Source organism: Vicugna pacos, chromosome 1, assembly GCF_048564905.1.
Source record: "Vicugna pacos chromosome 1, VicPac4, whole genome shotgun sequence".
NCBI lineage: Eukaryota > Metazoa > Chordata > Mammalia > Artiodactyla > Camelidae > Vicugna > Vicugna pacos.
In genome coordinates this window covers 117,460,167-117,483,822 of record NC_132987.1, presented here as the reverse complement: position 1 = coordinate 117,483,822, position 23,656 = coordinate 117,460,167, and the positions used below count along the sequence as shown (strand labels likewise).

Genomic DNA, 23,656 nt, shown 5'->3' with positions numbered 1-23,656 from the left:
TATATTTTATTGAGGAGAAATCTGCAGTGGACCCACACAGTTCAAACCCTTGTTGCTCAAGTCTCAACTGTATTTTTTTTTTTAATTTTGGTGGGAGGAGATAATTAGGTTTATTTATTTTTAGAGGAGGTACTGGTGGTTGAACCCAGGACCTTGTGCATGCTAAGCATGCGCTCTACCACTTGAGCTATACCCTCCCCCCTTCAACTGTCTTTTTTTAAAATTGAAGTATAGTTAGTTACAATGTGTCAATCTCTGGTGTACTGCATAATGTCCCAGTCATACATATACAGGCATATATTCATTTTCATATTCTTTCTCATTAAATGTTATTACAAGATACTGAATATAGTTCTCAACTGTATGTTTTTTAAAGCCAAAAATAAGAATTATGAAACCAATAAATCTAATCATTTGATAAAAAGATACACTGGTTGTGATGTGCCATGACTTACGTGTTAGTCCATCATCTGTGATTCAGGCCAGGTGGAGTAGGTGGCTGGCACTGTCAGGGCTGCTTCCTAAGACCCAAGGGACAGGACCCTGGCTGGCTGGCTGCTCAAAGAGGTCTCAGTGCCTGCGGACAGCCCATGTTTCAAGCCTAGTTTGCACCATGAAAATGTGAAGGGGGTCCTCTCTTCCTCACCCTCCCCTGTGGCTGCAGGTGGGACTAAAAAAAAAAAGTTTTCAGTTTTCTCTGTACATCTCAACAGCGTTGGTAAAGATTCAGTTCCTAAGGGGGAGGGTATAGCTTAGCAGTAGAGTGCATGCCTAGCATGCATGAAGTCCAGGGTTCAATCCCCAGTACCTCCATTAAAATAAATAAATAAACCTAATTCCACACCCCCGAAAAAAAAAAGAAAAAAAAAGATTCAGTTGCTAAAGGTTTCACTCATCCATGGGTCTGCCAGAGCACAGCTCCTGTAATCCTCACGGTTTGCTTGAGGTGGCTGCCACCTCTTTTAGCCTGCTTCTTAGCTTGTAAGTGACTGTCATTCAAATGAAACATGTTTGTTCATGTCACGACAGTCTTATGTTCCACTGGAAGCTCTTGGGAAACACTGGTGTCGGGTTTTGTGAGCCTGGCAGCATCACCCCCATTTTACTGATGGGAAAACTGAGGCCCGGACAAGTTAAGGAATTTGCCCAAGATCACCCAACTAATGACAGCCTGGATTCCAACTCAGGTCAGTCAGATTGCAAAGCATGTGCAGCCAACAGTCTATTTTAACACCTCCCTAAAAGTGCCCATTCTTTTGGTGCAAAACAGAGGAATTTTAAAGTGGGGATAATTATTAATTTCCTAGGAGCACTATGAATAACACTGTAATATTTCAATTAAAAAGTTGCTATGTCTTCCTCTCAGCAAACGTGCTGCTGATTCTGTTCCATATCTTAGTTGTGAAATGGCTTTGATTCTGTGAACACCAGGGAACCTAAGTTATGTTTGGGTTTTAAATTGTCATTCGAGTTTTTTTTCTAGAAAAAGATGCTCATTGAAAAAATGATGGGTTTTTTTTTTCACAGTTGAATCATTAAAAAGAAAATAAACATAACATATGCCAAGTTAACAACTTAACATTTTACAGAAGGCTGGAAAGTGAAAAGTCAAGTTCTTCCTCTCTCTGGCCCCCTTTTCTCTCCCTGGAGGTATCCGCTGACAGTTTGTGTACTCTTCCAGACATTTTCAATGAGTAATATCTGCACATGTAACACAGACACGCACACAAAACTTGTTCTTTTTGCTTAACAGTGTATCTTTATCTTGGATGCCTTTCAGTATCACCACAACTTCATCCATCTCCTTTTTAGACTGTTAACTAAAAGAAACATTCAGCCAATGTCCGTTGATTTCCTGAGGCTAACAGGTTTAGAGAGAGATGGGTAAAGACATAAAGGTACCAATGTGCTCAAATGGGTGGGCGCATTTGTGCTGGGTGAGGAGTGCAGGGCAGGATGCAGTCGTTTTGGTGGGCTGGCCCCTTGTGAAGGTGATGTTCCAACTTAGTTTTGAAAGCTAAGTGCCTGGCCAAGGTCTCCCTCCCCACCTGGCACCATTTGTTTCCATCAGGAGAAATAGCGTGAGCAAAGTGAGCAAGAACTAGTGGACACTGCAAAGCAATCTGAGTGCAATAAACGGCTTCTTTTCCTTTAGTTCCCACCTTTTAACAGTCATTTATTCTTATCTAATTTGATAGTAATTTTTTTTACATTTCTTTATTGAGTTATAGTCATTTTACAATGTTGGTCAATTTCCAGTATAGAGTGATAGTAATTTTTTAATTTAATTTTTTATTAAAGTATAGTTGATTTACAATATTCTGTTAGTTTTAGGTGTACAACAAAGTGATTCAGTTATACGTATTCTTTTCCAGAGTATTTTACATTATAGATTATTACAAGATAATATTGTTCCCTGTGCTGTACAGTAAATCCTTGTTGCTTATCTATTTTACATATAGTAGTTTGTATCTGTTAATCCGATACTCCTAATTTAGCCCTCCCCCTCTGCCCCTTTGGTAACTGTAAGTTTGTTTTCTGCCTATGAGCCTGTTTCTATTTTGTATATAGATTCATTGTATTATTTCTTGGATTCCACATATAAGTGGTACATAATATTTGTCTTTGTCTGACTTACTTTACTTGGTATGATAATCTCTAGGTCCATCCATGTTGCTGCAAATGGCAATATTTCATTCTTTTTTATGGCCGAGTAATATTCTAGTAGACACCCCCACACAGAACCCCCCCATCATCTTCAACCAGTCATCTGTTGATGGTCATTTGTGTTGTTTCCATGTCTTGGCTACTGTAAATTGTGCTGCTGTGAACATTGGGGTGCATGTATCTTTTCGAATTGGAGTTTTTGTCTTTTCTGGCTATATGCCCCAGAATGGGATTGCTGGATCATATGGTAGTTCTGTTTTTAATTATTGAGGAACATCCATACTGTTTTCCATTGTGGCTGCACCAATTTGCATTCTCCACAGCAGTGTAGGAGGGTTTCCCTTTCTCTACACCCTCTCCAGCACTTACTGTTTGTAGGCTTTTGATGATGGCCATTTCTGCTTGGTGTGAGGTGATACCTCATTGTGATTTTCATTTGCATTTCTCTAATAATTAGCGGTGTTGAACATCTTTTCATTTGCCTGTTGGCCATCTGTATGTCTTTGGAGAAATATCCATTTAGGTCTTCCTCCCCTTTTTGATTCTTTTTTTTTTTTTTTTTTTTTTTTGGTATTGAGTTGTGTGAGCTGTTTGTATATTTTGGAAAGTAACCCTTTGCTGGTGGCATTGTTTGCAAATATTTTCCCCCATTCTGTAGGTTGTTCTTTCATTTTGTAATGGTTTCCTTTGTTGTGCAAAAGCGGTTAAGTTAGGTAGGTCCTGTTTGTTTATTTTTGCTTTTATTTCTTTTCCCTTGGGAGACTGACCTAAGAAAGTATCGCTGTGATTTATGTCTGAAAATGTATTGCTTGTGTTCTCTTCTAGGAGTTTTATGATATCATGTCTTACATTTAGGTCTTTAGACCATTTTGAGTTTATTTTTGTATATGGTGTGAGGAAGTGTTCTAATTTCATTGATTTACGTGAGGCTGTCCAGCTTTCCCAACACCACTTGCTGAAAAGACTTTGGCGGTAATTTTTTAAAGTGACTTCACTATATTGTCTTTCCAGAATATTTATTTTCTTTTCCTTGGGTTTATCCTGCTCTTTTCTTGCTTTTGTTTGTTTGTTTCTGTTTTTTAACTTCATAAGTTGGCTATTTAGCTTATTAAATTGTAGCCTCCTTTAAAAAATGCAGACATCTTTCTCTAAGAACAACTTTAGTTACACCCCGTAAGTTTTTTGTTTTTAATAGTTCGGTGAATTACTGTAAAGCAAACACCCTTGTAACCCCACCCAGGTCCTGCAGGAGAGGGGCAGGGGAAAAGAGACAGAGCGGGAGAGAGAATGGACAAAGTAGATTCACTCTGCCTACATCCTGGCAGAAGACACTGCTGCCAAGAAAGGTGCTGTGACTTCATGGTTTAACAACCTCACGTTCTGTGGGTATGAGAAGACCTCAAAATAATGCTCCACTGCCCTGTTCCTCAAGATTTGATCTGTAGTATTTTTATAATTGTAAATTAAATATCTTCTAATTTCCATTATGATCTTTGTTGCATGAGTTGTTTAGAAGTGTGTGCTTAATTTCTGTTATAAAAACTATTGTCACCCATAGTCTTACAATAATTCCCAAATTGAATATTTCCAAATTAGAAAATTCCTTATGAGAAGTGTAACTGTAACCAGAAAGTGAGATTGTGGTGGAGAAGAGGAATGTCAGTTCCTGTGGTCAGGAAAAGAAAGAATGACACGAGATTTTTTTCTATAATTCAGTAGTGACCAGTAAGTAACAGGCTACCAACACACTTCGTATCTTCTGCTGTTATTGCACTGATTAACCTCTGTTGTAATTAGTTTGTTCTCTGAGTCTGCCTAACTAAAATAATTTGTTTATATTTGTATTCCTAGGCCTTTCAGTACCTGCCACTTAGTGCTCAGAAACTATTAAATGATGGTTGAAGCGTTAAAACATAGGCTTTAAGGAAAATCATAAGACTAAGAGTTTTATGAATGCATTGATCAGAAAGGGAGAACTATTGTCTTCTAGATATATTATGAATTTTGCTTTGTAATTATTATTCTAGATAAAAATTCTAGACAGATGCTGGGAAGATTCTTATTTTGACATACCCCCATGTTACACTTGAACACTCCTCCCTTACTTTTGCTTTAGGATGATCATTCTTAAGAGAATGGTTCAAATAAATATGGGAATGGGGACTTCAGAATTCCTGTAAATAAGGTTCTCTTCTCTCTAACTCAGAAAGAGAAGATAATAGAAAATTGTCCAAAATGTGGATCCCCGGAGTCTTCGCCACAGTTTGCACAGCTCGGAGAGAGCAGACCTTCCTCAGAGCCATGCAGTGTTGCCGTGCCACCTTTTCCCTGGGATGCCTTCTCCTTGAGGCTAGAAACTTGACTTGTGTTTCCAGAGCTCCATGTATGATACAGGACAGTCAGGAATGTGAAAAAAATTCCCTAATTCCATGTTTCCAGTGAAAGTTTTAATATCCCATGAGAACACTCCACTGATACTGTTATTTATTTTTTAATTAATTGATTAATTAATTTTTTAAGGAGTCTGGGATTCCAGGCACCCTTTTTTTGAGGAGGGAGGTAATTAGGTTTACTTGTTTATTTTATTTTAGAGGAGGTACCGGGGACTGAACCTAGGACCTCGTGCATGCTGAGCATGCACCCTATCACTTGAGTTATACCCTCCCCCGCTTACTTATTTATTTTTAAATTGAAGTATAATCAGTTACAGTGTGTTAATTTCTGGTGTATTGCATAATGTCCCAGTCATGCGCATATATGCATATATTCATTTTCACATTCTTTTTCATTAAAGGTTATTACAAGATACTAAATATATAAATATAGTTCCCTGTGCTATACAGAAGAAATTTGGGGTTTTTTTGTGTTTTTATATATAGGAGTTAACATTTGCGAAATCTCAGATCTCTCTCTTCCCCCCTCTTTTCCCCAGTAACTCTAAGATTGTTTACTATGTCTGCGAGTCTGTTTCTTTGGATATGAGTTCCTTATGATATTGTTTTATAATAGCATATGGTGCCAGTACAGCCCTTCCCGACTCACAGATGGCTTTAACCCTCACAAATACTGAAGAGATGGCGTTTTCCTTCCCATTTTATGGTTGAGAAGACTGAGACTCAGAGAATTCAGTGACATGCCAAGGGCATTGATACAAAAGTGAATATTTGAAATCATGTCCTTTTATTCCCAAGCCCAGAACTCTGTGTGCCTTCTCTAGGTTTTAATTTTCATCTGTAGGATGGGGCTGATACCTGCTCAGAGGTTTTGTTGTGAGAATGAAATGAGATAACATTTTAAGGCATTTATTACAGGGTCTGACCCAAAGTAGGGGCTTCAGTGGTGATGGTGGTGGTCCTTACACTTTTCTGTGATGTCAGTTCCCACTCAGAATTGCTCCGCCTGCCTTGATGTAAATCATGTTGTTCGTACACCTTACAGATGGCACCGTAAGTGCTGGTTATCTGCTGTGCAGATCGTTGGATGTCTCTCTGTGATGGACCTGGAGGAGGGGGATGCAGTCATCCACGAGAGCAGACAGAAATTATACAGCATTTTGGGCACTGAAAGCTGGGTGTGGTTTTGGTATTTCTGTGTACTTGCTTGGTGCAGTAAATGTGTTCCTGAACCAAACGTTTGACTCACATAGTAAATTATGCTTTATTTTCAATGTCACAGAGAAGCTTATTGGTTAAAAGAACCCTGCAGTAAGTCTTTTTGTAAAGTAAATGTAGTTCATTTGTTTTTATAAGTTCATAATGGTTTATATTCTGAAATTCTGGTACAAGTACTCATGAAAATGACACTTGAATATTATGGTGTGAAAAGCATAAATGGGAGATTTTCTGTCCAGCGTGGCCAGGTTTCAGAGATGAGGGATTTATGCACAGTGGGCGGTTACTCTTACCACGAGAACTTCTAGATTTATGTTTTGTCTTATTTGGCTTTCATGTAATTTCTAGTTTTAAAAAAAAAGAGATTAAAGTGGAAAAATCCTTTATATGCCAGTTTATTGTTATGAAGAAAAATTGCAAAGTTAGAATGGTATGAAAAAAAGAAGCCCAACTGTCCTACTTTGTTCTGCTGGATTCTTGCTCCATGAGTGGTCAGTTATCGTGAGTGCTGGTGCAAATACTTGGGGTAGAACGTTCAGCTGGAAGAGATCTCAAGATAATCTTGTGGGAGGAACGAACCCTTTAAGGAGTGCAGTGATCTAAACGTTAAGTGGGCCTTTTTTCCTCACCAATAATCTAATACTCCTGAGAAGGCCGGTGTCCTCAGTCATAGCCCGACCCTGTATAATGCATGATGGTGTATTTTCAGAATCACCCAAGGCTGGTGGGACCCTGGGATGCAGTCAGTGTCCACACAGTTCTGTTAGGTGTTTGTGGCGGCGGATTCTGCACTGGCCTGAGCATTAGCGAGTCCTGCCTGGCCACTGTGGGCGGGTCGATTTCTAGACTCTGAAGCAGCTGGACAAGTCTCAGCCTGTCACCAGCACCCCTGAGACTGCCCTCCCCGGCAGGCTGCTCTGACTCTGGCAGGGTGCATTCCTCTTGGTGCCCAGTCCCCAGCCCGGACCTCCTGACCTTGCATTGCCCTGGGTTCAGCCTGAACAGCCAGCCATGCCCTCTCTGTGGGCTGAAATCTGCAGTCTTTGCCCCCCGTCCCTGCAGTGATTGTCCAGTGATTGTCCCCCAGTGCCGCATTCCTGGCTGTGCTGCTCACAGGCTGGAGAGTCAGCAGCACGCGGGCAGGTTTGGGGAAGATGGTTCCCTCTCTCTGCGCCTTCCCCACAACTGCCCCCGCCGGTGGGCAGAGCCCAGCCAGTCTCTTCTATAGATATCCTGTCTAGCTCACCTTCTTTAGAGAGGGTCCTGGCTCTCACCCTGCCCCGAGGTTCATCCTGCTGTCCTACCTACCTGTCCCCCTGGTCCCGCTCCTCCCAGGCCCCAGCTCCCCAACATCTGTCCTTGGCCCCCTGCTCCCCACTGTCCCCGCACCTCTGCTCCCATGTACTCCCTGGTCCCCGTGCTTTCCCGTGCACCCTCTCAGCACAGTGGGCTCCAGAGAAGTTGTAAGTTGAGGCCACTTTTCCCTTTGGTCTCCATTTTCATCTCAGCTACGCTTTGGGAGTTTTTAACCCTAGCTCTGAACATTTCTTCATTTCATTCAGAGATTTTAATCAGGTCATTGTTACATATAAATGCAGTTCATTTGCTAAACACAAATTGTGACCCCACCCCCACTCCCAGTTCATGTTCTAGGCTTCATCCTCTTTTGGGAGAACAGATGTACTCATGAGCCACGGACCAGGTGGGCTGACCTGCCTCCCCTCCTGGTGGGCTCACGAAGGCCTGTTTCAGAAGAGCATTATTAGCAAATCAGTGACCACTGGTGTTGTGCCAGCAGGAAAAGCACAACATTCCACAGCTTGGAAATGAACTTGGGCCTATTTGGATGGAGGGTTTAAGAAGAGATCAGTTGATGCAGTGACTTGCTTCAGGTCCGTCCCGATCCCTGCGTGGGGACCTTTGACCCAGCGTTGTGCACCATTGTGTGTTGTGCACTGTTGCTCACTGGCCCTGGGGTCCTGGCTCTTTTCAGATACTTTTCCAGACAGACACAAGCAAGTAGAGATACAACTTTTGTGCAGTACTTTTTGTGAAGTGAATTCCTATCAATTTCAAGTATTGTCCTCTCTCTGCACACGGGACTTTCTGGATGTGTTTATATGATGAGCAGCTCTTAAAAAGACAGCCTTCGTCTTTTTTTGTCTATATGAAGAGACAGTCTCTCACTTGTAGACAGAAGAAAATTCAGGCTCAGAAATGATGCCTTTCTCAAGGTAATGGAAAATGTATCTTATCTTTCATCTCACAAACTACAGTGAACGTTTCCTCATAAACAGCTCAAGAAAATGAACAACATTGTTTAGGATAGATTCTACCTCCCCCCCAAATTCTAAGCAATGAGATTTATTAAGTGAAATCTTATAAAGCATTTTAATATATCTTTTAAAATAACTATAAAATCTATTACAATAGTTTGTTTTATAAGTAGGTAAAAGTAGAGCTTTTTCATTTCAAGTGATCCCCCCGCCCCCTGCCCTCCCTGACTCTTCCTCAAATCCCAAAGTGGCTGCAGAGGCAACTGCACACACCTAGGGCCCAGTGGTTCATGGTTTGAAAAGTACTAGCTATAGGATGTATTGACCAGCCAGAGCCAACAAGGTTGAAATTTTTTTTTATGTCAAATCATTTTATTTTGTTTTATGCCAAAACTTACAGGCCCTATTAACTTTCAGATATAATGCAATGCATACAACCAGCTTAAAACATTTTGCTTGTATTTCTTTTGTTTACTGGAGAATTTAAGTCCAAGATGTTGGCCTCGTACTCCATACAGATTATAGACCCACCATCCACGATTACCAAGAATTAACCATGGGCTGACCCTCCTTGGTTAGTTGTATGCCAGTTTCCTTCTTAAAACCTGCTTACCTGGGGTTCTTGGGCCAGTAGACCCAGCAGAAACTGGTGGGGTCTGTCCAGCCTTCACTGTTGTTCTCCTCCTGGTGTTTAAACTCACCCTGGGAAAGGCAGTGTGAGATTGTCAGTATCCTCATACTCTTGATGGGAACCTGTACCTGATTTAGCTGTTCTGACCCTGGATTTCTGATGATCAGGAAGAGCTTGCCCTGGAGGAAATGTGAGGGTTACACCAGCTGTCCTTCTCAATGTCGGGCAGATTCCTGTGGTGTGTGATGTTGGCACACGTGCTTTCTAATGATGCTAGGTTCCATTAATCCTCACTACCCTGCCCCCAATGATGATATTTTTATTTATGCTTATGCTTTACTGTCACACACCAGGCATGAAGTCAGCCAAAAACTGGCCCTTTGTTTTATCAGAAAAGACCATTTAAGACCATTACTCTAAAACCCACATCATAACCTTCGGGAAAGGAACAAAAGTCCCATGAAAGGAAAAGTAAGGGCTAGATGGGCAGAAATTCCCCTCTTCAAAAATAATCAGAAAAAAATAAACTTTTTAAAATTAAAAAAAAATGATATAATAGTGTCAATTTGACCATCTGTTTGGATCTTTTTAAAAAAGTTTCTATTTGTTTTGTTCATTAAAAAAAAAGGTTTTAACCTGCTAAGAACCTTCAGGTGATAGGAAGGAGTATCAGGTGAGAAGTAGCACTCTGTCCCCGCTTCCCTCCTCCACGTGTCCTCCCCAGGGTTAACGCTCCCCACTCCCAGCCTCCTGGGCAGGGGGCCTGGCAGCCTCTGGGCCAGCTGGAGCAGGGAGGCCACGCCTATGCTGGGCTCTTCTGCCAGCTCCTGCTTTGGTCCATGGCCTCATTTGCTATAGGACTCACCGCTTGCCCTGTGTTCCTGGAGTTTGCCTGTGGCTTGGATTTGGATGACAGACTTGTTCTCATTCATACCCTCATACACTCTGGTTGGGATTCAGTTTGTTGGCCGTAGTTCATTATGTAAATGTGGGCTACCTCCAAGCCTTTTCTTTGGCCAACTGCTTGTGTTCCACGGTCGTTTCTTTGGCCTACGGTGAGGCCACCTCCCAGACACCCGCCGCGTCGCAGCTCTCCTAAACTCTTGTCATAGAGTCTGGAGTCTAGTTCTTCCAAACGAGTGTCCACGCTTTAAAGTTTCTTTGAGTTTTAATGTTATTGAAATCTGAAATCTGGTTATCTCTACTGATTCATAGTTTTGCTAATATGTGGTATCTAACCCCTGAAACCACAGAGCACACTGAGATTTGATTTTAATATTCCTGCCCTAAAGACTTCATATTTACTTCTATTAATTTTTACTTTTTGTGGCTAGTATTGGCAATCTCATTTTGTCCCTTTCTTCTAAACTTTTATTCAGTGGTTCAGATTTCTTTTCCAGACCCTCAAGAAAATTTCAGAACTAGACATTTCAGAGGTATCTCCATCAGACAGTAGCTGTGATTTTTGTCAGCCCATTTTACTGACTATTTAGACCTGTACTTTTACACTTAGAAGAAGCCTGCTGTGTTTCACCGTGTTAGCACAGCATCAGAATGCAGTACTAAGATGCGAGCCCCCTGAGGGCAGGGACTTTGCCTCTTTTGTTCACTGTCTTATCCCCAGTGCCTGACAGTATCTGATGCATGGTAGGCATGGCAAAACATTTGTCAAATGAGTGATGATATTATTTCTGCTATTTTAGCAGGAAATATATAAGCCACACAAATTAGTATCTCTGTATCTTGGTACAGTTCCATTGCTAATGACCTGTTTTTTACTTAAATATTAATCACTTTTAGAATATGACCCTGTTGTCAAGAAGGTAGGGTATGTCTTTCTATACTTGATTGTTTTTGTGGGTTTCTTACTTGTTATGTATCACATGCAGTTTGACGCTGTTTTCAGTGTAGAGTTCTCGGAGACCTTAACCATTATCACAATCAAGATATGGAAGAGTTCTGTCATTCCCCCAAATTCCATTGTGTCCTTTGTCCTCAGCCTCTTCTCCCCACCCCCAGAAGGGTAGACACTGATCTGCTTTTAGTCCCTGTAGTCAGCCTTTTGCAGAATGTCACATATATGGCGTAAATAAGATTTGATTCACAGCCCTTTGAATCTGGCCTTATCACGGAGCATAATGCTTTTGAGATTTGTTCACATCAATGTGTTATCAGTAGTTTGTTCCTTTTAGTTGCTTGGTTGTCTTCCTTTGTGTGGATGCACCACTGTTCATCCATTCCCCCGTTGAGGGACACTTGGGTGATGATGAATAAAGTTACAAGGAACAATTGCGTGCAGATTTTTGTGTGAACATAATCTTTCATTTCATCTGAGTAAAATCTAGGAGTGGGATTTCTCGACAGCATTGTCCTGGTGTCAGTGATAGATTGGAGATGATGCACCTTTTCAAAATTCTCCTTTCTGGAACCTTAGTAAACACCACGCATTATTGGTCCATTACTTCATATGTGGAGAAATATCCAGTGATTCCTTATTCTGTTTTCAAACAAGGCGGAAAACAGTTGTTCTACAGAGTAGTGGAGATGGGGATACCTAACACACTGAAGTCTCTTTAATGTTTCTGATTCCCCTCTTCCCACCAGCATGGGTGTCTAAGTGCTACTAAGAAGGACTAGAGTGTTCCAGCAAGCAGTTAATGGTCCAGCTCCTGTTCTCCCGCCTGGCCCGGTGATTTACCTTGTGATTTCTTTTCTGTGTTACTTAACTCCTTGACACATTTGATTCCCTGTCAGTAAATGAAAGGGCGGCTCACTCTTGGCGTAGAGAATCTCTAGACTACGTGTGGTGTAAGAGTCCTGGGGGGTTCTGAGGGTATCACTGAGATGTTAGCAAGGGAGGGCTTGTTCAGCTACGCAGAGGACTCTTGGGGATAATGATGGCTGTCAAGGCTCCTCAGTGCTTCTGGGAGCATCAGAAAGGAAAGATGCTGCAGAGAGAGCGGCTGAGGCATTGACTCAGAGGCTCCTACTTCCCTAGCAGTTGTGTTCAAGTCCAAAGTTAGAGATAACCCCAAGAAATGTGACTCTGCCATACATCCTTTAGATCTTTTCCCCAGCAAGACCACTAAGCCCTCGGGTTGTCAGCATTTGAGGGGCTTAGAACTTTGTCCGTTTGGGTGTAGAGGCCACCCATCCTGGGATTTATCTTATTTTAAAACTGATTTCTTATGTGACTAGTCACAGATGGTTCACAATTCATGAGTTGCAAAATGGATGTGTCTACCCGCCACTGTCCATCAAGGTCCCCTCCCTTGGGGCCATTGAAAGCTCTCAATTTCTTGCGATTCCTGCCAAAGATACTTTATGCATATACAAGTAAATATGTACAAATGGTCTTTTTCTCCCCCTTTTTTCCACAGTGGTGCAGTATCCAGCCTTTAAAAAAAAAAGCGTATATGTACTAATGTGAATGAATGATCGCCAAGATATTGTTAAAGGGAAAACCCACCACTTTCCGAGTCACTTTAGTGTGCAATATATACCTGAGGAAAATTCCTCCGAGTGGAACTGCTGGGCCTGGGTATTTGTAAAATTTTTTTCCATGTTGCCAGATGGCCCTGGCAGGTTGTGGCATTCTCAGCGTCCCCCAGCAATGGGTGAGAGTGCCAGTTGCCCCTTCCCTACCATAACATGATCATATGTTTTGATCTTATGCTAACCTGATAGGTGGAAAATGGTACTTAGGATGGTTTTAATGATCATTTCTCATGTTACTGTTAAGACTGAGCCATTTCTCATGGGCTTAGGAGCCGTTTGCATTTCCTTTTCCATGAAGTGTTCACATCAGTTTTCCTCCTAGGTTGTTTGAGTGGCTTTTTTCATTTATTCTTTAGGAGTTCTCAAGATACTGGAGAAACTAGCCTTTTGCCTGTTATATTAAGTTGCATTCTTTCCCTAGTTTATCATTTATGTAGGTGAAGTTGCTCATCATCACATTTATGTAACAAACTGGTTTTGGTTGTATTTATAGTCCTATTTATTCTGAGTTTTGAATCATTCTTAGAAAGGCTTTCCCCACTTTGATATGATAAAAATCATTCTCTGTGGTTTCTTCTAAGATTTTGATTATGTGATTTTTACATTTAGGTCTTTGATACATTTAGTGCTTTAAATTTTTTTTTAAATTTATATTTGTTGGGGGAGGTATTTAGGTTTACTAATTCTTTTTTAGAGGAGGTGCAGAGAATTGAACCCAGGACCTTGTGTATACTGAGCATGTGCTCTGCCACTTGAGATATACCGCCTCGCCCCCTATTTAGTGCTTTTTGTGTACAAAGGTTTGCAGTATGAATCCAGCTTAATTTTTTTTTAACCAGTTCTCTTCTGACCAGTTTTTCCCCCCCCAGATCTCTGGCTGGTTTTCCAGCATTTAGTGAATATTCCACCTTTTCCCTCTGGATTTAAAATGCTACCTTTATCATCTCTTAAATTCCCAGACTGTCTGGGTCTGTTTCTGGAGTTTCCATCCTGTTCCATTGATCTTTCAGCCCATACATGCCCTGCACACACTTCATAAGTTACTGTGGTGGTGTGATGTCTCGTAGGGCTAGTCCCCCTCATTTCTTTTCATTTCAGAGTTTATTATTCCAGAAGGATTTTAAAATCAGCTTGTCTGTCTCATCCCACTCCACCTCTAAAAAAATGCACACACATAATTCTGATGGTGTTTTCTTTGGATTCTTTTGCCTTTATAGACTGACAGGGAAGGACTGACAAGTTAAGGGTGTTAAAACTTCCTGTTCAAAAACATGGTACAGCTTTCCATGTGTTTGTTTCTTTTGTGCCCTTCAGCTAAGTTTTCATCTTATGTTTGTTTCTTTTGTGCCCTTCAGCTTAGTTTTCATCTTATCAGGGTTTTAGACATTTCCTGTTAAGTTGATTTATAATAGTCTAACTTTTTGTTGTTTTGGAAATAAAGTATTTTTCTTCCAGCATATCTTCTTCTTGATGGCCGTTGTGATTTACCTTGTTGATTTCTGTGTGATAGTTTTGTACCCCGCTGTTTTCCTTCCTGAAATTCTCTTTGTGTTGATAGTTCTCAGTAAACTGTCTTGGGTTCCTCCAGGCATGCAGTCATGCCATCTATAAGTAATGATAGTTTTACCTCCATATCAATTCTCATCCTTCCTTCCGTCCCTGGTTTGATTGCATTAACTAGTACTTGTAGTGCGTTAACAGTGGTGATGGTGATCGTCCTTGTTTTACTCCTGACTTAAATGGGTTGTACCTCATTTCCCATTAGGTTTGATGCTGACTTCAGGGTAAGGAAATACCCTTCTATTTGTATTTTACTAGGAATTTTGTCAATAAATTTTAGCAAGTGACTTTTCAGCATCTATGGAGATGACTGTACGATTTTTCTCTGTAGAGCTATTAATGTAGTGAATTGTATTAATAGTTTTCCTCAGCGATTGAGCTATCCATATATTCCTGGACTCAATCCTACATAGTTATGGTGTAATCATTCCTTTAAGTTGCTTCTGGATTGTAGTGCTAACATTTTATTTAGGACTTTTGTGTTGTTATTTATAAGTTAGAAAAATCTAGTTTTCTGTGTGTATGGGGTGTGTGTGTGTGTAGATTTTGTCATACTTTGGTGTTGTTATATTTGCTTAATTTTCTTTTAAAGAAATTCTTTCCTTTTCTGTGTTTTGGAGTAGTTTAATGTTGGAGTTTTCTGTATTTTACATACTTGGGTGTGAGCTGTGAAACTCTCTGGGCCTGGTGCTTTGGAGGGGTTTATATTATAACTTCCTCTGTTTTTTTCTATGGTGATTGATTTGCTTAGTTTCCTGTCTCCTTTGGAGTTAGTATGGGTAAATTATATTTTCCTAGAAAAATAATTGACTTTACCAACTTTTCAGATTTACTTACGTGCACTTGAATAATGTGTTCTCTAATCATTATTTAAATTACTGGTATCTCTTTGATATCTCTCATTTCTTGATTAGAATAATTTTCTTTGCTATTTTTTTTCCTAAAGGAAGACCTGTTGGGCTTATTTACGGACTAATTTGGTCAGTTTTTGTGAATATACCATGGACATTACAAAGACTGTATTCTCCGTTTTCAGGGTGTAGAGTTCAGCCTGTTGTGTGTAGAGTTCAATTAGTTATGCCTTATTGATGTGTCACTTCGGTGCCGTATATTTTTTCTTCTTTTTGTCCTCTCCATTGTCATGAGCTCAAGGGAGCAAATTAACACCTCCCACAATGAATGTGTGTTACTCAATTTTCTCTTTGTATCCCCTGTAGTTTCTGCTTTGAGTGTTGATGCTGTGTTATTTGATCCTCGGACAGTGATGCCACACTTCTCTACAGTGAGCTGCGCCCTCTAGAACCATGCAGTGCCCTTCTCTGTCTTGTTTAATCCTTCCTTCTCTGAACTCTGCCTTGTTGAATATTAAGATTACAACCCACGATTTAGGTCTTCCATTTGCTTATCCTTCCTTCTTCAGCCTTTCCAAATCCACCCTCACCCCTGCTGTTTTTAGGGGCTTCTCTGTCGTACAGCATAAAGTTGGGTTTTACTTTGAGCTATAATCTGAGTGTCTGTTTCTTAATAGATATTAATTTAACCCATTTATTCATGTGACATGTTTGGCATTAGTTCTGTCATTGCTGCTTTGCAGCCATTTGGGGGAATTGTTTTTAAGTAGCTTTTAAACCAGCTTCCTCTCTATAGTCTTATTTTCTTTGTATGATTTTCTAATAATTTGGAGTTTTATTTGTTATAATTGTTACCCATAAAGGTTTTTATTGTACCCTCAATCTTCTGTTTTAGAGGTTATTTATTAATTCTCTACTGTGAGCAATGATGAAATCAGTATATTTCCTCTTCTTTCTTTCTCCCTGCTCTTCTACCAACTGATCTTAGTTATTTACAGATATTACCTTTGTTGGTGTTTACCTTTGTTAACTTTATTTGTACTATGTTATTTGACTTACTAACTTTAAACCAGGACTGGTCACATCTCTGTGATGATATGAATGTGCTGTTTATCTGCCCTGTCCATTATGATAGCCACTAGCTGTACGGTGGCTTTTAAGCACTTGAAGTGTGGCTAGTGCAACTGAGGACCTGAACTTTAAATTTTATTTAGTTTCTACACTGTCAGGTCTTGTGTTTTGCATCCTGCTCTCTCACCATAATCATCACTTATCTCTTAGTCTTATTCTTATAATTAAATGGATTCCATCCTCACAGTTCGTTCTTTTGACGCAGTGTTTCTCTCCATCCCTTGAAGAGTGATAGTTCACTATCTACTAAATTCTTCAAGGGGGCTTTTCATACTGTGCTTCTTCGGGTTTTGTTTGTTTGCTTTTGTACATTTAAAACTTGTTTTACATGTGAGTGATTGTTTATGTAGGTATAAAATTCTAGGATCACACTTTGTTTCCTTGAGCATCATAATGGGTATTGCTGTAGTTTCATTTTGAATTGCATTTTGCCATGAAGAAGTCTGATTTTTTTCCCTCTCTTATAAGTGTCTTTTCCTTTGCCTGACTCCTAAAGTATTCTTTCTTTTTTTTAAGTAGGATAATTTTACTTGAGTCTTTTTCTTAACCATTCCTAATTCATTTGCTCTTTCAGTATTTGAAAATTACATCAGTAAATATTTGTTGTGTTCTGTTATTTCAGTTTTCTTTATGGGAACTTCATTATGCATATGTTTGGTGTTCCTCATTGTCTCTCATATTTATCATTTTTTGGCGATTCTTTTTAATTCATTCTTAAATTTTCACCTGATTTGTTTGAATTTTCTCATTTTTGTCCTGTATATATTTTGAGCCTCTTTCAGTTTTATCTCCTTTTCTGTGATGGTTTTGTTTTATTTTTTTCCTTCCACTTCTTTTCTGAGTTTTCCTTATATTTTTTTTTATCTCTTTCTGTTGCCTCATCATTTCATCATCCCTGAGCTCTTATAGCTCTGTTTTGTGTTCATCCTTTATAAAGGCAGTTGCTTCATTACATTTTAAAAATACACAGTGAGATGCATGTTCACAATTTCATCTGCTTGATGGTGCTGTTTTTTTCTGGTGAGTAATCATTTATTCATTCAGTAAGCCCTGAGCTCCTACTCCTGCAGTCAGTCTACCCATGTGGCATTAACATCTTGGAGAACAGGTGATAAAACAGGTAAGTACTTATGTAGGATTTTAGAAGATGACAAATGGTACAGAGCAAAGTCAGGGAGTGGGGATAAATGAGTGCTGTGGAGGGATTAAATAGGAATGGTCCAGGGAGGCCTCACAAAAATGCCACTTGGATTTCTCTCTCTCCTTTCCTCACCTCCTTTTAAGTCTGTTATATGTCCTGGGCTCGTCTGCTGGTTCTTTTACTATCTTCTTGTAGAAGATGAATTTATGCTGAGACCAAGTGGGCTGAGGTTTTATGTGAGTTTCTGTAACCTTTACCCCCGGCCCCCACATGAGAGAGGCAGCTGGGAGGTTGTCACAGTTCCTGCTGCCCTGTGGGGCGCATTTGGGGGATTCCTCCCTGGGGCTGCCTTGTTTCATCTCTTGACCACGGGCTCCCTGCTCAGTCTTCACTCCACTTATCTCACAGCACTTAACTCTCTCCTTATTTCACCGAAAATGCAGTTTGTGGTTTTGTGTCTTGTTCTTTTGGATGATTTCCAGGAGGCTGAGTTGGGGGATGCTGACTTGGCGCCACCATCCTCAAACCCAGAGTCCCGATTATGGGTTTGGCATTTAAGTCCAGAGAACAGTGAATAAAACAGTTGTGGAGTTTGCTAGGAGCCTTTTACGTCTAGAGAAGACAAAGGAGTCAGAGTTAGAAACCACAGTCTCCTCCCATCCTTGGGACACACTCGGTGGCGGTTTTCTGCCAGGAAAGCCACATGGCTGGAGGACGGGGAGACCGGGAGCCCTGGTGTGCTTTCTCCCAGCCTCCTCTTTCAGTTTGTGTTTGAAGATGCTGCTCCAGCCCTCCCTCTGGATTTGACTCCTCCAGGCCAAGACCCAGGCGGACCTGCAGCCAGCTCTGTGCGGCGCTCCCCTTGGATGCATCCCCACCTAGGGCTCAGCTGAATTTTCAGGATGCTGGTGAGATCCAAGGCGACATGGAGGTCTGCTGGGTTGTGTCTGCTCCTTGCACTCGAGTGTGGGGCCTGTGTGTCTCATCATCTGTGTTTCTCAACCTTTCTCAGGGCCAGGCTTCTTGGTGACATGACAAAAGCTGTGGCTCTCCTCGCTCAAACTCAGCACACGTTGTACACCATGTCCCTGGTTCACTGACATCCTGACATCCAGGGGCGGCCCCTCTTTGAAATCGTGGCCCTCAGTGAGGGACTCCAGCTTATCAGGTGGAGGTGTCAGTGAGGCATCCTCACTCTCTAGCCCTGATCTTCTTATCTCCCTGCTGAGCCTTCCAGACGGAAGTCTGAGCTGGAAGTTCTTGGTGAGGTCTTGGGTTCTCCTTAATTTCAGTTATTCAGGTTATTCTGTCCTCCTTTCCTGGGATTGATCCAGAATTGCCTGGTACACCTAAAACTGATACAGTGTGGTATGCCGATTATATCTCAATTTAAAAAAAAGAAACAAGAAGTGTCTGTTTTCTCGCTACCATGGATATCAATTCTTTGTTGAAATATCATCTGTTTCCAAAATTCTCGGCTCCTTGGGCTATACTTGGACTAATTCTGTGTCCTTTTGTTGGTAGGAGTAGGATGGACCTGTATATTGTTAGTATGTCAAATTTATCTGCAAATATTTTGTTAATCTTCTTTCTTAATTAAAACCAAAGAATAAAAGAGTCATAAAATATTTACTCTGCCTGTTTCCAAGGTATTTCACTGCTTTTTCCTTCTTTTTTTTTTTTATTGAGTTATAGTCAGTTTACAATGTTGTGTCAATTTCTGGTATACAGCACAATTTTTCAGTCATGTGTGGATATATAAATATTCATTTTCATTTTCTTTTTCCCCACGAGCTATGCTTTTTCCTTCTTATGCTGTAGGGATTAAGGAAGGGAACAGTTTTATGGATGTCATGATTATAATATGCTTTTCAGTGGTCAGCCCAGATCCTGTTCCCATGAGAGTAACTGAAAATGTTATGGTTAAATAGAAGCAGAATTACCCTCAAGCGCCATTGTGTTGTTTATTTGATAAAGTTCATGAAGTTGTTTTGTCTAATTTTAATTTTGGGACATTCTAGTCAAGTATGTTTTTAAAAATATACAAGTAGATTTAAATTTTTAAAAATTAATTTTTATTTCATTGAGGTTGTACAAAAATTAATATAATTAAATTTAATTAAATTAGAAAGTTAAATTAGTATTTCAGAGGAGTTTTCATTTGAATTTGTTTATGAGCTTTTTATGTTAAGAACAAAGGAGTTGTGCTCCTAGAATTCTGCTTAAAATGGAGCTAATAGTGTTTGTTTTAGTTTAGACTTTAGAACTTTGAGGTGGGGAGTGGGAAACAAAAGCAAAATACATAGCATGTTTAAGGGAGAATATTCCCTGCTCCCCAAATTTCGCATAATATGAGAAGTCGGTGAACATTTTTTCACTAGATAACTAGAGAAAATAAAAGGTAAAAACATTTAAACACCAAAAGGACAGAATTTTTTCATGCTTTGATTAGCTGACCACTTAATTTTTGCCAGTTTTTTTTTCTTTCTTTCTTTTTCTTCGGTCAGCAGTTTTCTGCCATCACACTGTGACGGCAGTCACGTGCTGTTTCTGAAGGTCATTTCAGAAACACGTTGCTTTGTGTTTATTGTGGATTCTCTTTCTGCTCTGGTTGGTGCTGGTTCATCTCGCCTTCCAGCCCTGCCCAGACCCCTGTCGCAAACTGAGGCTCTTGGGTTCCACAGGGTCAGGAAGGAGCTGTCATCCAGGAATGAATGGGGTCCGTGTCCATATTCTCTTACTCAGTAATTATCTCCAGAGAAGTGAATGGATGATCTGCTGTGAAGTCTTTCTTACATGATTTATGAACTAGGGAAGTCTGGGCTCGACTGACCACCAGCGTGAAGCAGGACCCAGAGGGACCCAGGAGGCCTTAGTGACAGTGCTGCGTACCAGTGGGGTGTGACATCCACGACCCCCAGCCCTCCCGGGAGGCTTTTTGGGCAGAGGACACCGGCCAGCAGTTGTGTTCAATTACGCATGCCTTTGACAGCGTGTGGTGATCTTAGTCTGTCAGCGTGATTGAGAGAGAACTTAAAGAAAAGGTTTCATTGTATCATACTCCTTCTGCGGGATCATCACACTCGCCCCTGCTGTATGTGGCTCTGACTGCCATTCCACCCAGGCCCTTGTCTGTGTGCTTTTGAAATCAGACATTTGTTTGGATTCTCCAGTGGGAATGAAGATGTGTCTGGAAGGCAGGGATAGGATGAGACTCTTTGCCTGCTCTCCCACGCCTGGGCCCCCGCAGTGGCCATGTCTTCTCCATCCTGGCATCCTGGTGTCTGGTCTGTAAGAAGCGCTCAGTGAATATCTGCATCTTTGGAAAAATTGATGGTTATGGAGGCTTACTTTGAGGTGAACCAGGTTAATGAAAGAGACGTGCTAACTTGACCGGTGTTGTCTCCTCTCCCCTAGGAAATGCTCTCCGGGGTAGTGGTCATCTCTGGGAAGGATGCCATCCAGCACCAGGGAGTCTCCTTGACTGTGGAAGGAAGTGTGAACCTCCAGCTGAGCGCCAAGAGTGTGGGTGTGTTCGAAGCATTCTATAATTCTGTTAAGGTGAGGATGCTTGCATTGCACATTTTTTGTTCATGAATCAAATGTCTGGTGATTTTCATTTGCTGTCTGGCTTTGTGGTTGCTGTTTGTTATTTGTAAGGGATGGTGACAGTCATGTTTTCACTACTTACTAATCTGAAAAAACATTCAGGTGTTTTGATTCTGAATATATTCTGTTACTGAAAGCCTGTCTGTGCTCCTGTTAAGATTAGGGGAGCTGTTAGTGGAGTAATTCGGCCATTACAGAGACCAAGGCTCTTCTGAGAGGTTGTGCCTGAACCTTCTGGCACTCACTTTCTTAAAACAAAGCTGTTATTTTACCTGCTACCCTAACCCAGCCGCTGTTGGAGCTGGCATCCAGGTAAGATGCAGGGAGAGCCATTCTTTGCGGTCATTTAGCGTAAAGTTTTGTGTTCCAGAATAGTAGACTCTTTTTTTTCCATATGTATAGTTTCCTTTCCCTGAGGGTCATATGAACTCTTTCAGTTCTGAGGGAGAAAGAGTTCAGAGGAAGGAAGGGGGCAGCAGCAGTATTTGGATTCAGGGCCTTCCTGTGTTTTCGCATAGTTTTATTTTCCTCCATCAGCGTTTAGAGGCTCACTTCAGAAGCTGTGAATTTTCTCAGTGTGATTCTAAACCAAGGCTTAGGATACCTTAACTAAGGTGTAACAGCCACCTTTCATGCAGGTTCTGAGCGTTGGTGCAGCCTCCCTCCCTGGGCCCAGTGGAGGAGGCCTCCCCAGCCCCCCGGGGCTGCAGGGCAGCCCTGCTCCTAAGATAGGGGTGCCTGCTGGGAGGGTGTTAGCATAGCCAGGATATCTGGGGGGAAGAGAGGGAGTTACATCGATTCACTTCCTACTGTGCACCCAAGTCCTAAGCATCCAGTCCTGCAAACCAACCAAAGACTTGGGCCGGCTCACCGCCCGCCTGCAGGTGCGGCACCGGGATGGTAGCGGCCGAGGGCTGGGCGTGCTGTCTCTCGGGAGATTGTCTAATAGACGCAGTAACTTGAAAGAAAGTGCATCAAAAAGTGCGTGTCGATGGACTGAGTTGATTTTTCTTTACAGCCTATCCAGATTATCAACAGTACCATCGAAATGGTGAAGCCAGGGAAATTTCCCAGCGGCAAAACAGAAATTCCTTTTGAGTTTCCTCTGCTTGTGAAGGGTAACAAAGCTCTGTATGAGACTTATCACGGCGTGTTTGTCAACATTCAGGTGAGAGTTTCCTCATCCTATGCGGCTGACCTCCCGACTCTCCTGCACCACAGCTTGGGCTCCCGATCACTGAAAGTTCAAGGGCGGACCCAAGAGTTTAGTGTGGTTTATTGCTAGGCCCCCCTGTGTATATTCTGAATTGATTTCTCATTTTGCCCTTTGGAACTTAATTTACGTATGACCATTATCTTTGATGGGAATCCTGGAGGACCCATGCTGTAGCTCCTTTTTAAAAGTTCTGTGTTTCTTGGGGCTCTGTCCAGGCCATACTGACACCTTAAGGGGCGCTTTTCTTGTTGGTAATAGATATGCCCTCACTTCTCTCTGGCACCCGCACTAACTTGTCTGTTTCATACGTATGAATATCTCTTTGTTTAATATCCAAAGGCTGCTGCTCTACATAGGCTTGTGTTCTTTATTGAACAAGCCTCGTAAGTAAGGAGGAAGTGGACTTACGACTCCCGTCTGCCTCCGCTCGCTCAGGCTGCCTTTCACAGTGGCTGTTGTCCCCGGCACAGCTCAGAGTCATGACTCAGAGCGAGAGAAAGAGAGCCTTTCCTTTATTCAGTGGAAAGAAAGGTGCTTCTGTGATATCTGTGGTTCCCTTGCTAGATGAGACAAAAGCATTTTGTTTTACGTACGTGCAGGAGGGCCGGAAATTAGGAAATTTTTTGACTTATTAATTGTTAGCCAATAATTCGGTCTTGGTAGAGACCATTTCCCTCTTAAAATATAGCACTTTTACAATAAAAGTCGTCAAAACACTTGTGAGTTTAGCCAAAGGTTTGTACATGAGTTTTATGAATTGCCTAAAAGACTGGTCAAGAAGAAACACATGGAGTGTGATGTACTCTGTGGCAATACGTGTCTTTCTGTAAAGACAAGCTTTTCTAGTCCTTTGTTATCAGTGCACCTGTTTCGGGCAATATGCATACTAAAGGCTTTGGACAACCCTTAAGTAACAGCCAAGTGTCTAGTTCAAAGGAAGTCACTGTGTAGACATACAGGTTGTTGGTATGTAGACCTGAGTCCTCTGACCACCTTTTCACCGTGGAAGAAAGTAAATGAAAAATACCTTTTTAGCAAGACTGGAAATACCTCAAACGTTGCATTTTCAAAATTATTTTTATTCTCTTTCTAGAATCAGCATCAACCTGCTTTAACCACACAATGGTTCTTTGATACTGTTTATTTAATGATATAAGCATGTGTTTATTAGAAACTGAATAGAATAACATCAGATTTTCTGTGGGCATACTTCTTGCTTATTACTTTCTTTTCCAGTGTTTTTCTTGTTGAAAGATTAATTTGTTTAAAATAAAACTGGGAATCTCATCCTTTTGCAAGTATCGCTACAGATATACATACAAAACTTGTGTTCCTCTGCAGCTATGTGTAAATTGGACACTGGTTAAAATGCAAAAGGAGAGTTCACCTCTGGTTAATTCTTTAGTAAGCTAAAGAATCACCCCGACCCCCTTTATTTTGGCCATTAGAGTTTACCACTTTGGGG

General features: G+C 41.1%; 1 protein-coding gene across 1 annotated transcript in view; it reads left to right on the top strand.

The window, feature by feature from the left end:
- VPS26C (VPS26 endosomal protein sorting factor C) overlaps positions 1-23,656 on the top strand; it is a 41,143-nt gene that overhangs the window by 4,274 nt on the left and 13,213 nt on the right. Inside the window, exons 2-3 of the mRNA XM_006204978.4 lie at positions 20,784-20,927; positions 21,994-22,143. Coding sequence (XP_006205040.1) covers positions 20,784-20,927; positions 21,994-22,143 — 294 coding nt within the window. The remainder of the gene's footprint in view (positions 1-20,783; positions 20,928-21,993; positions 22,144-23,656) is intronic.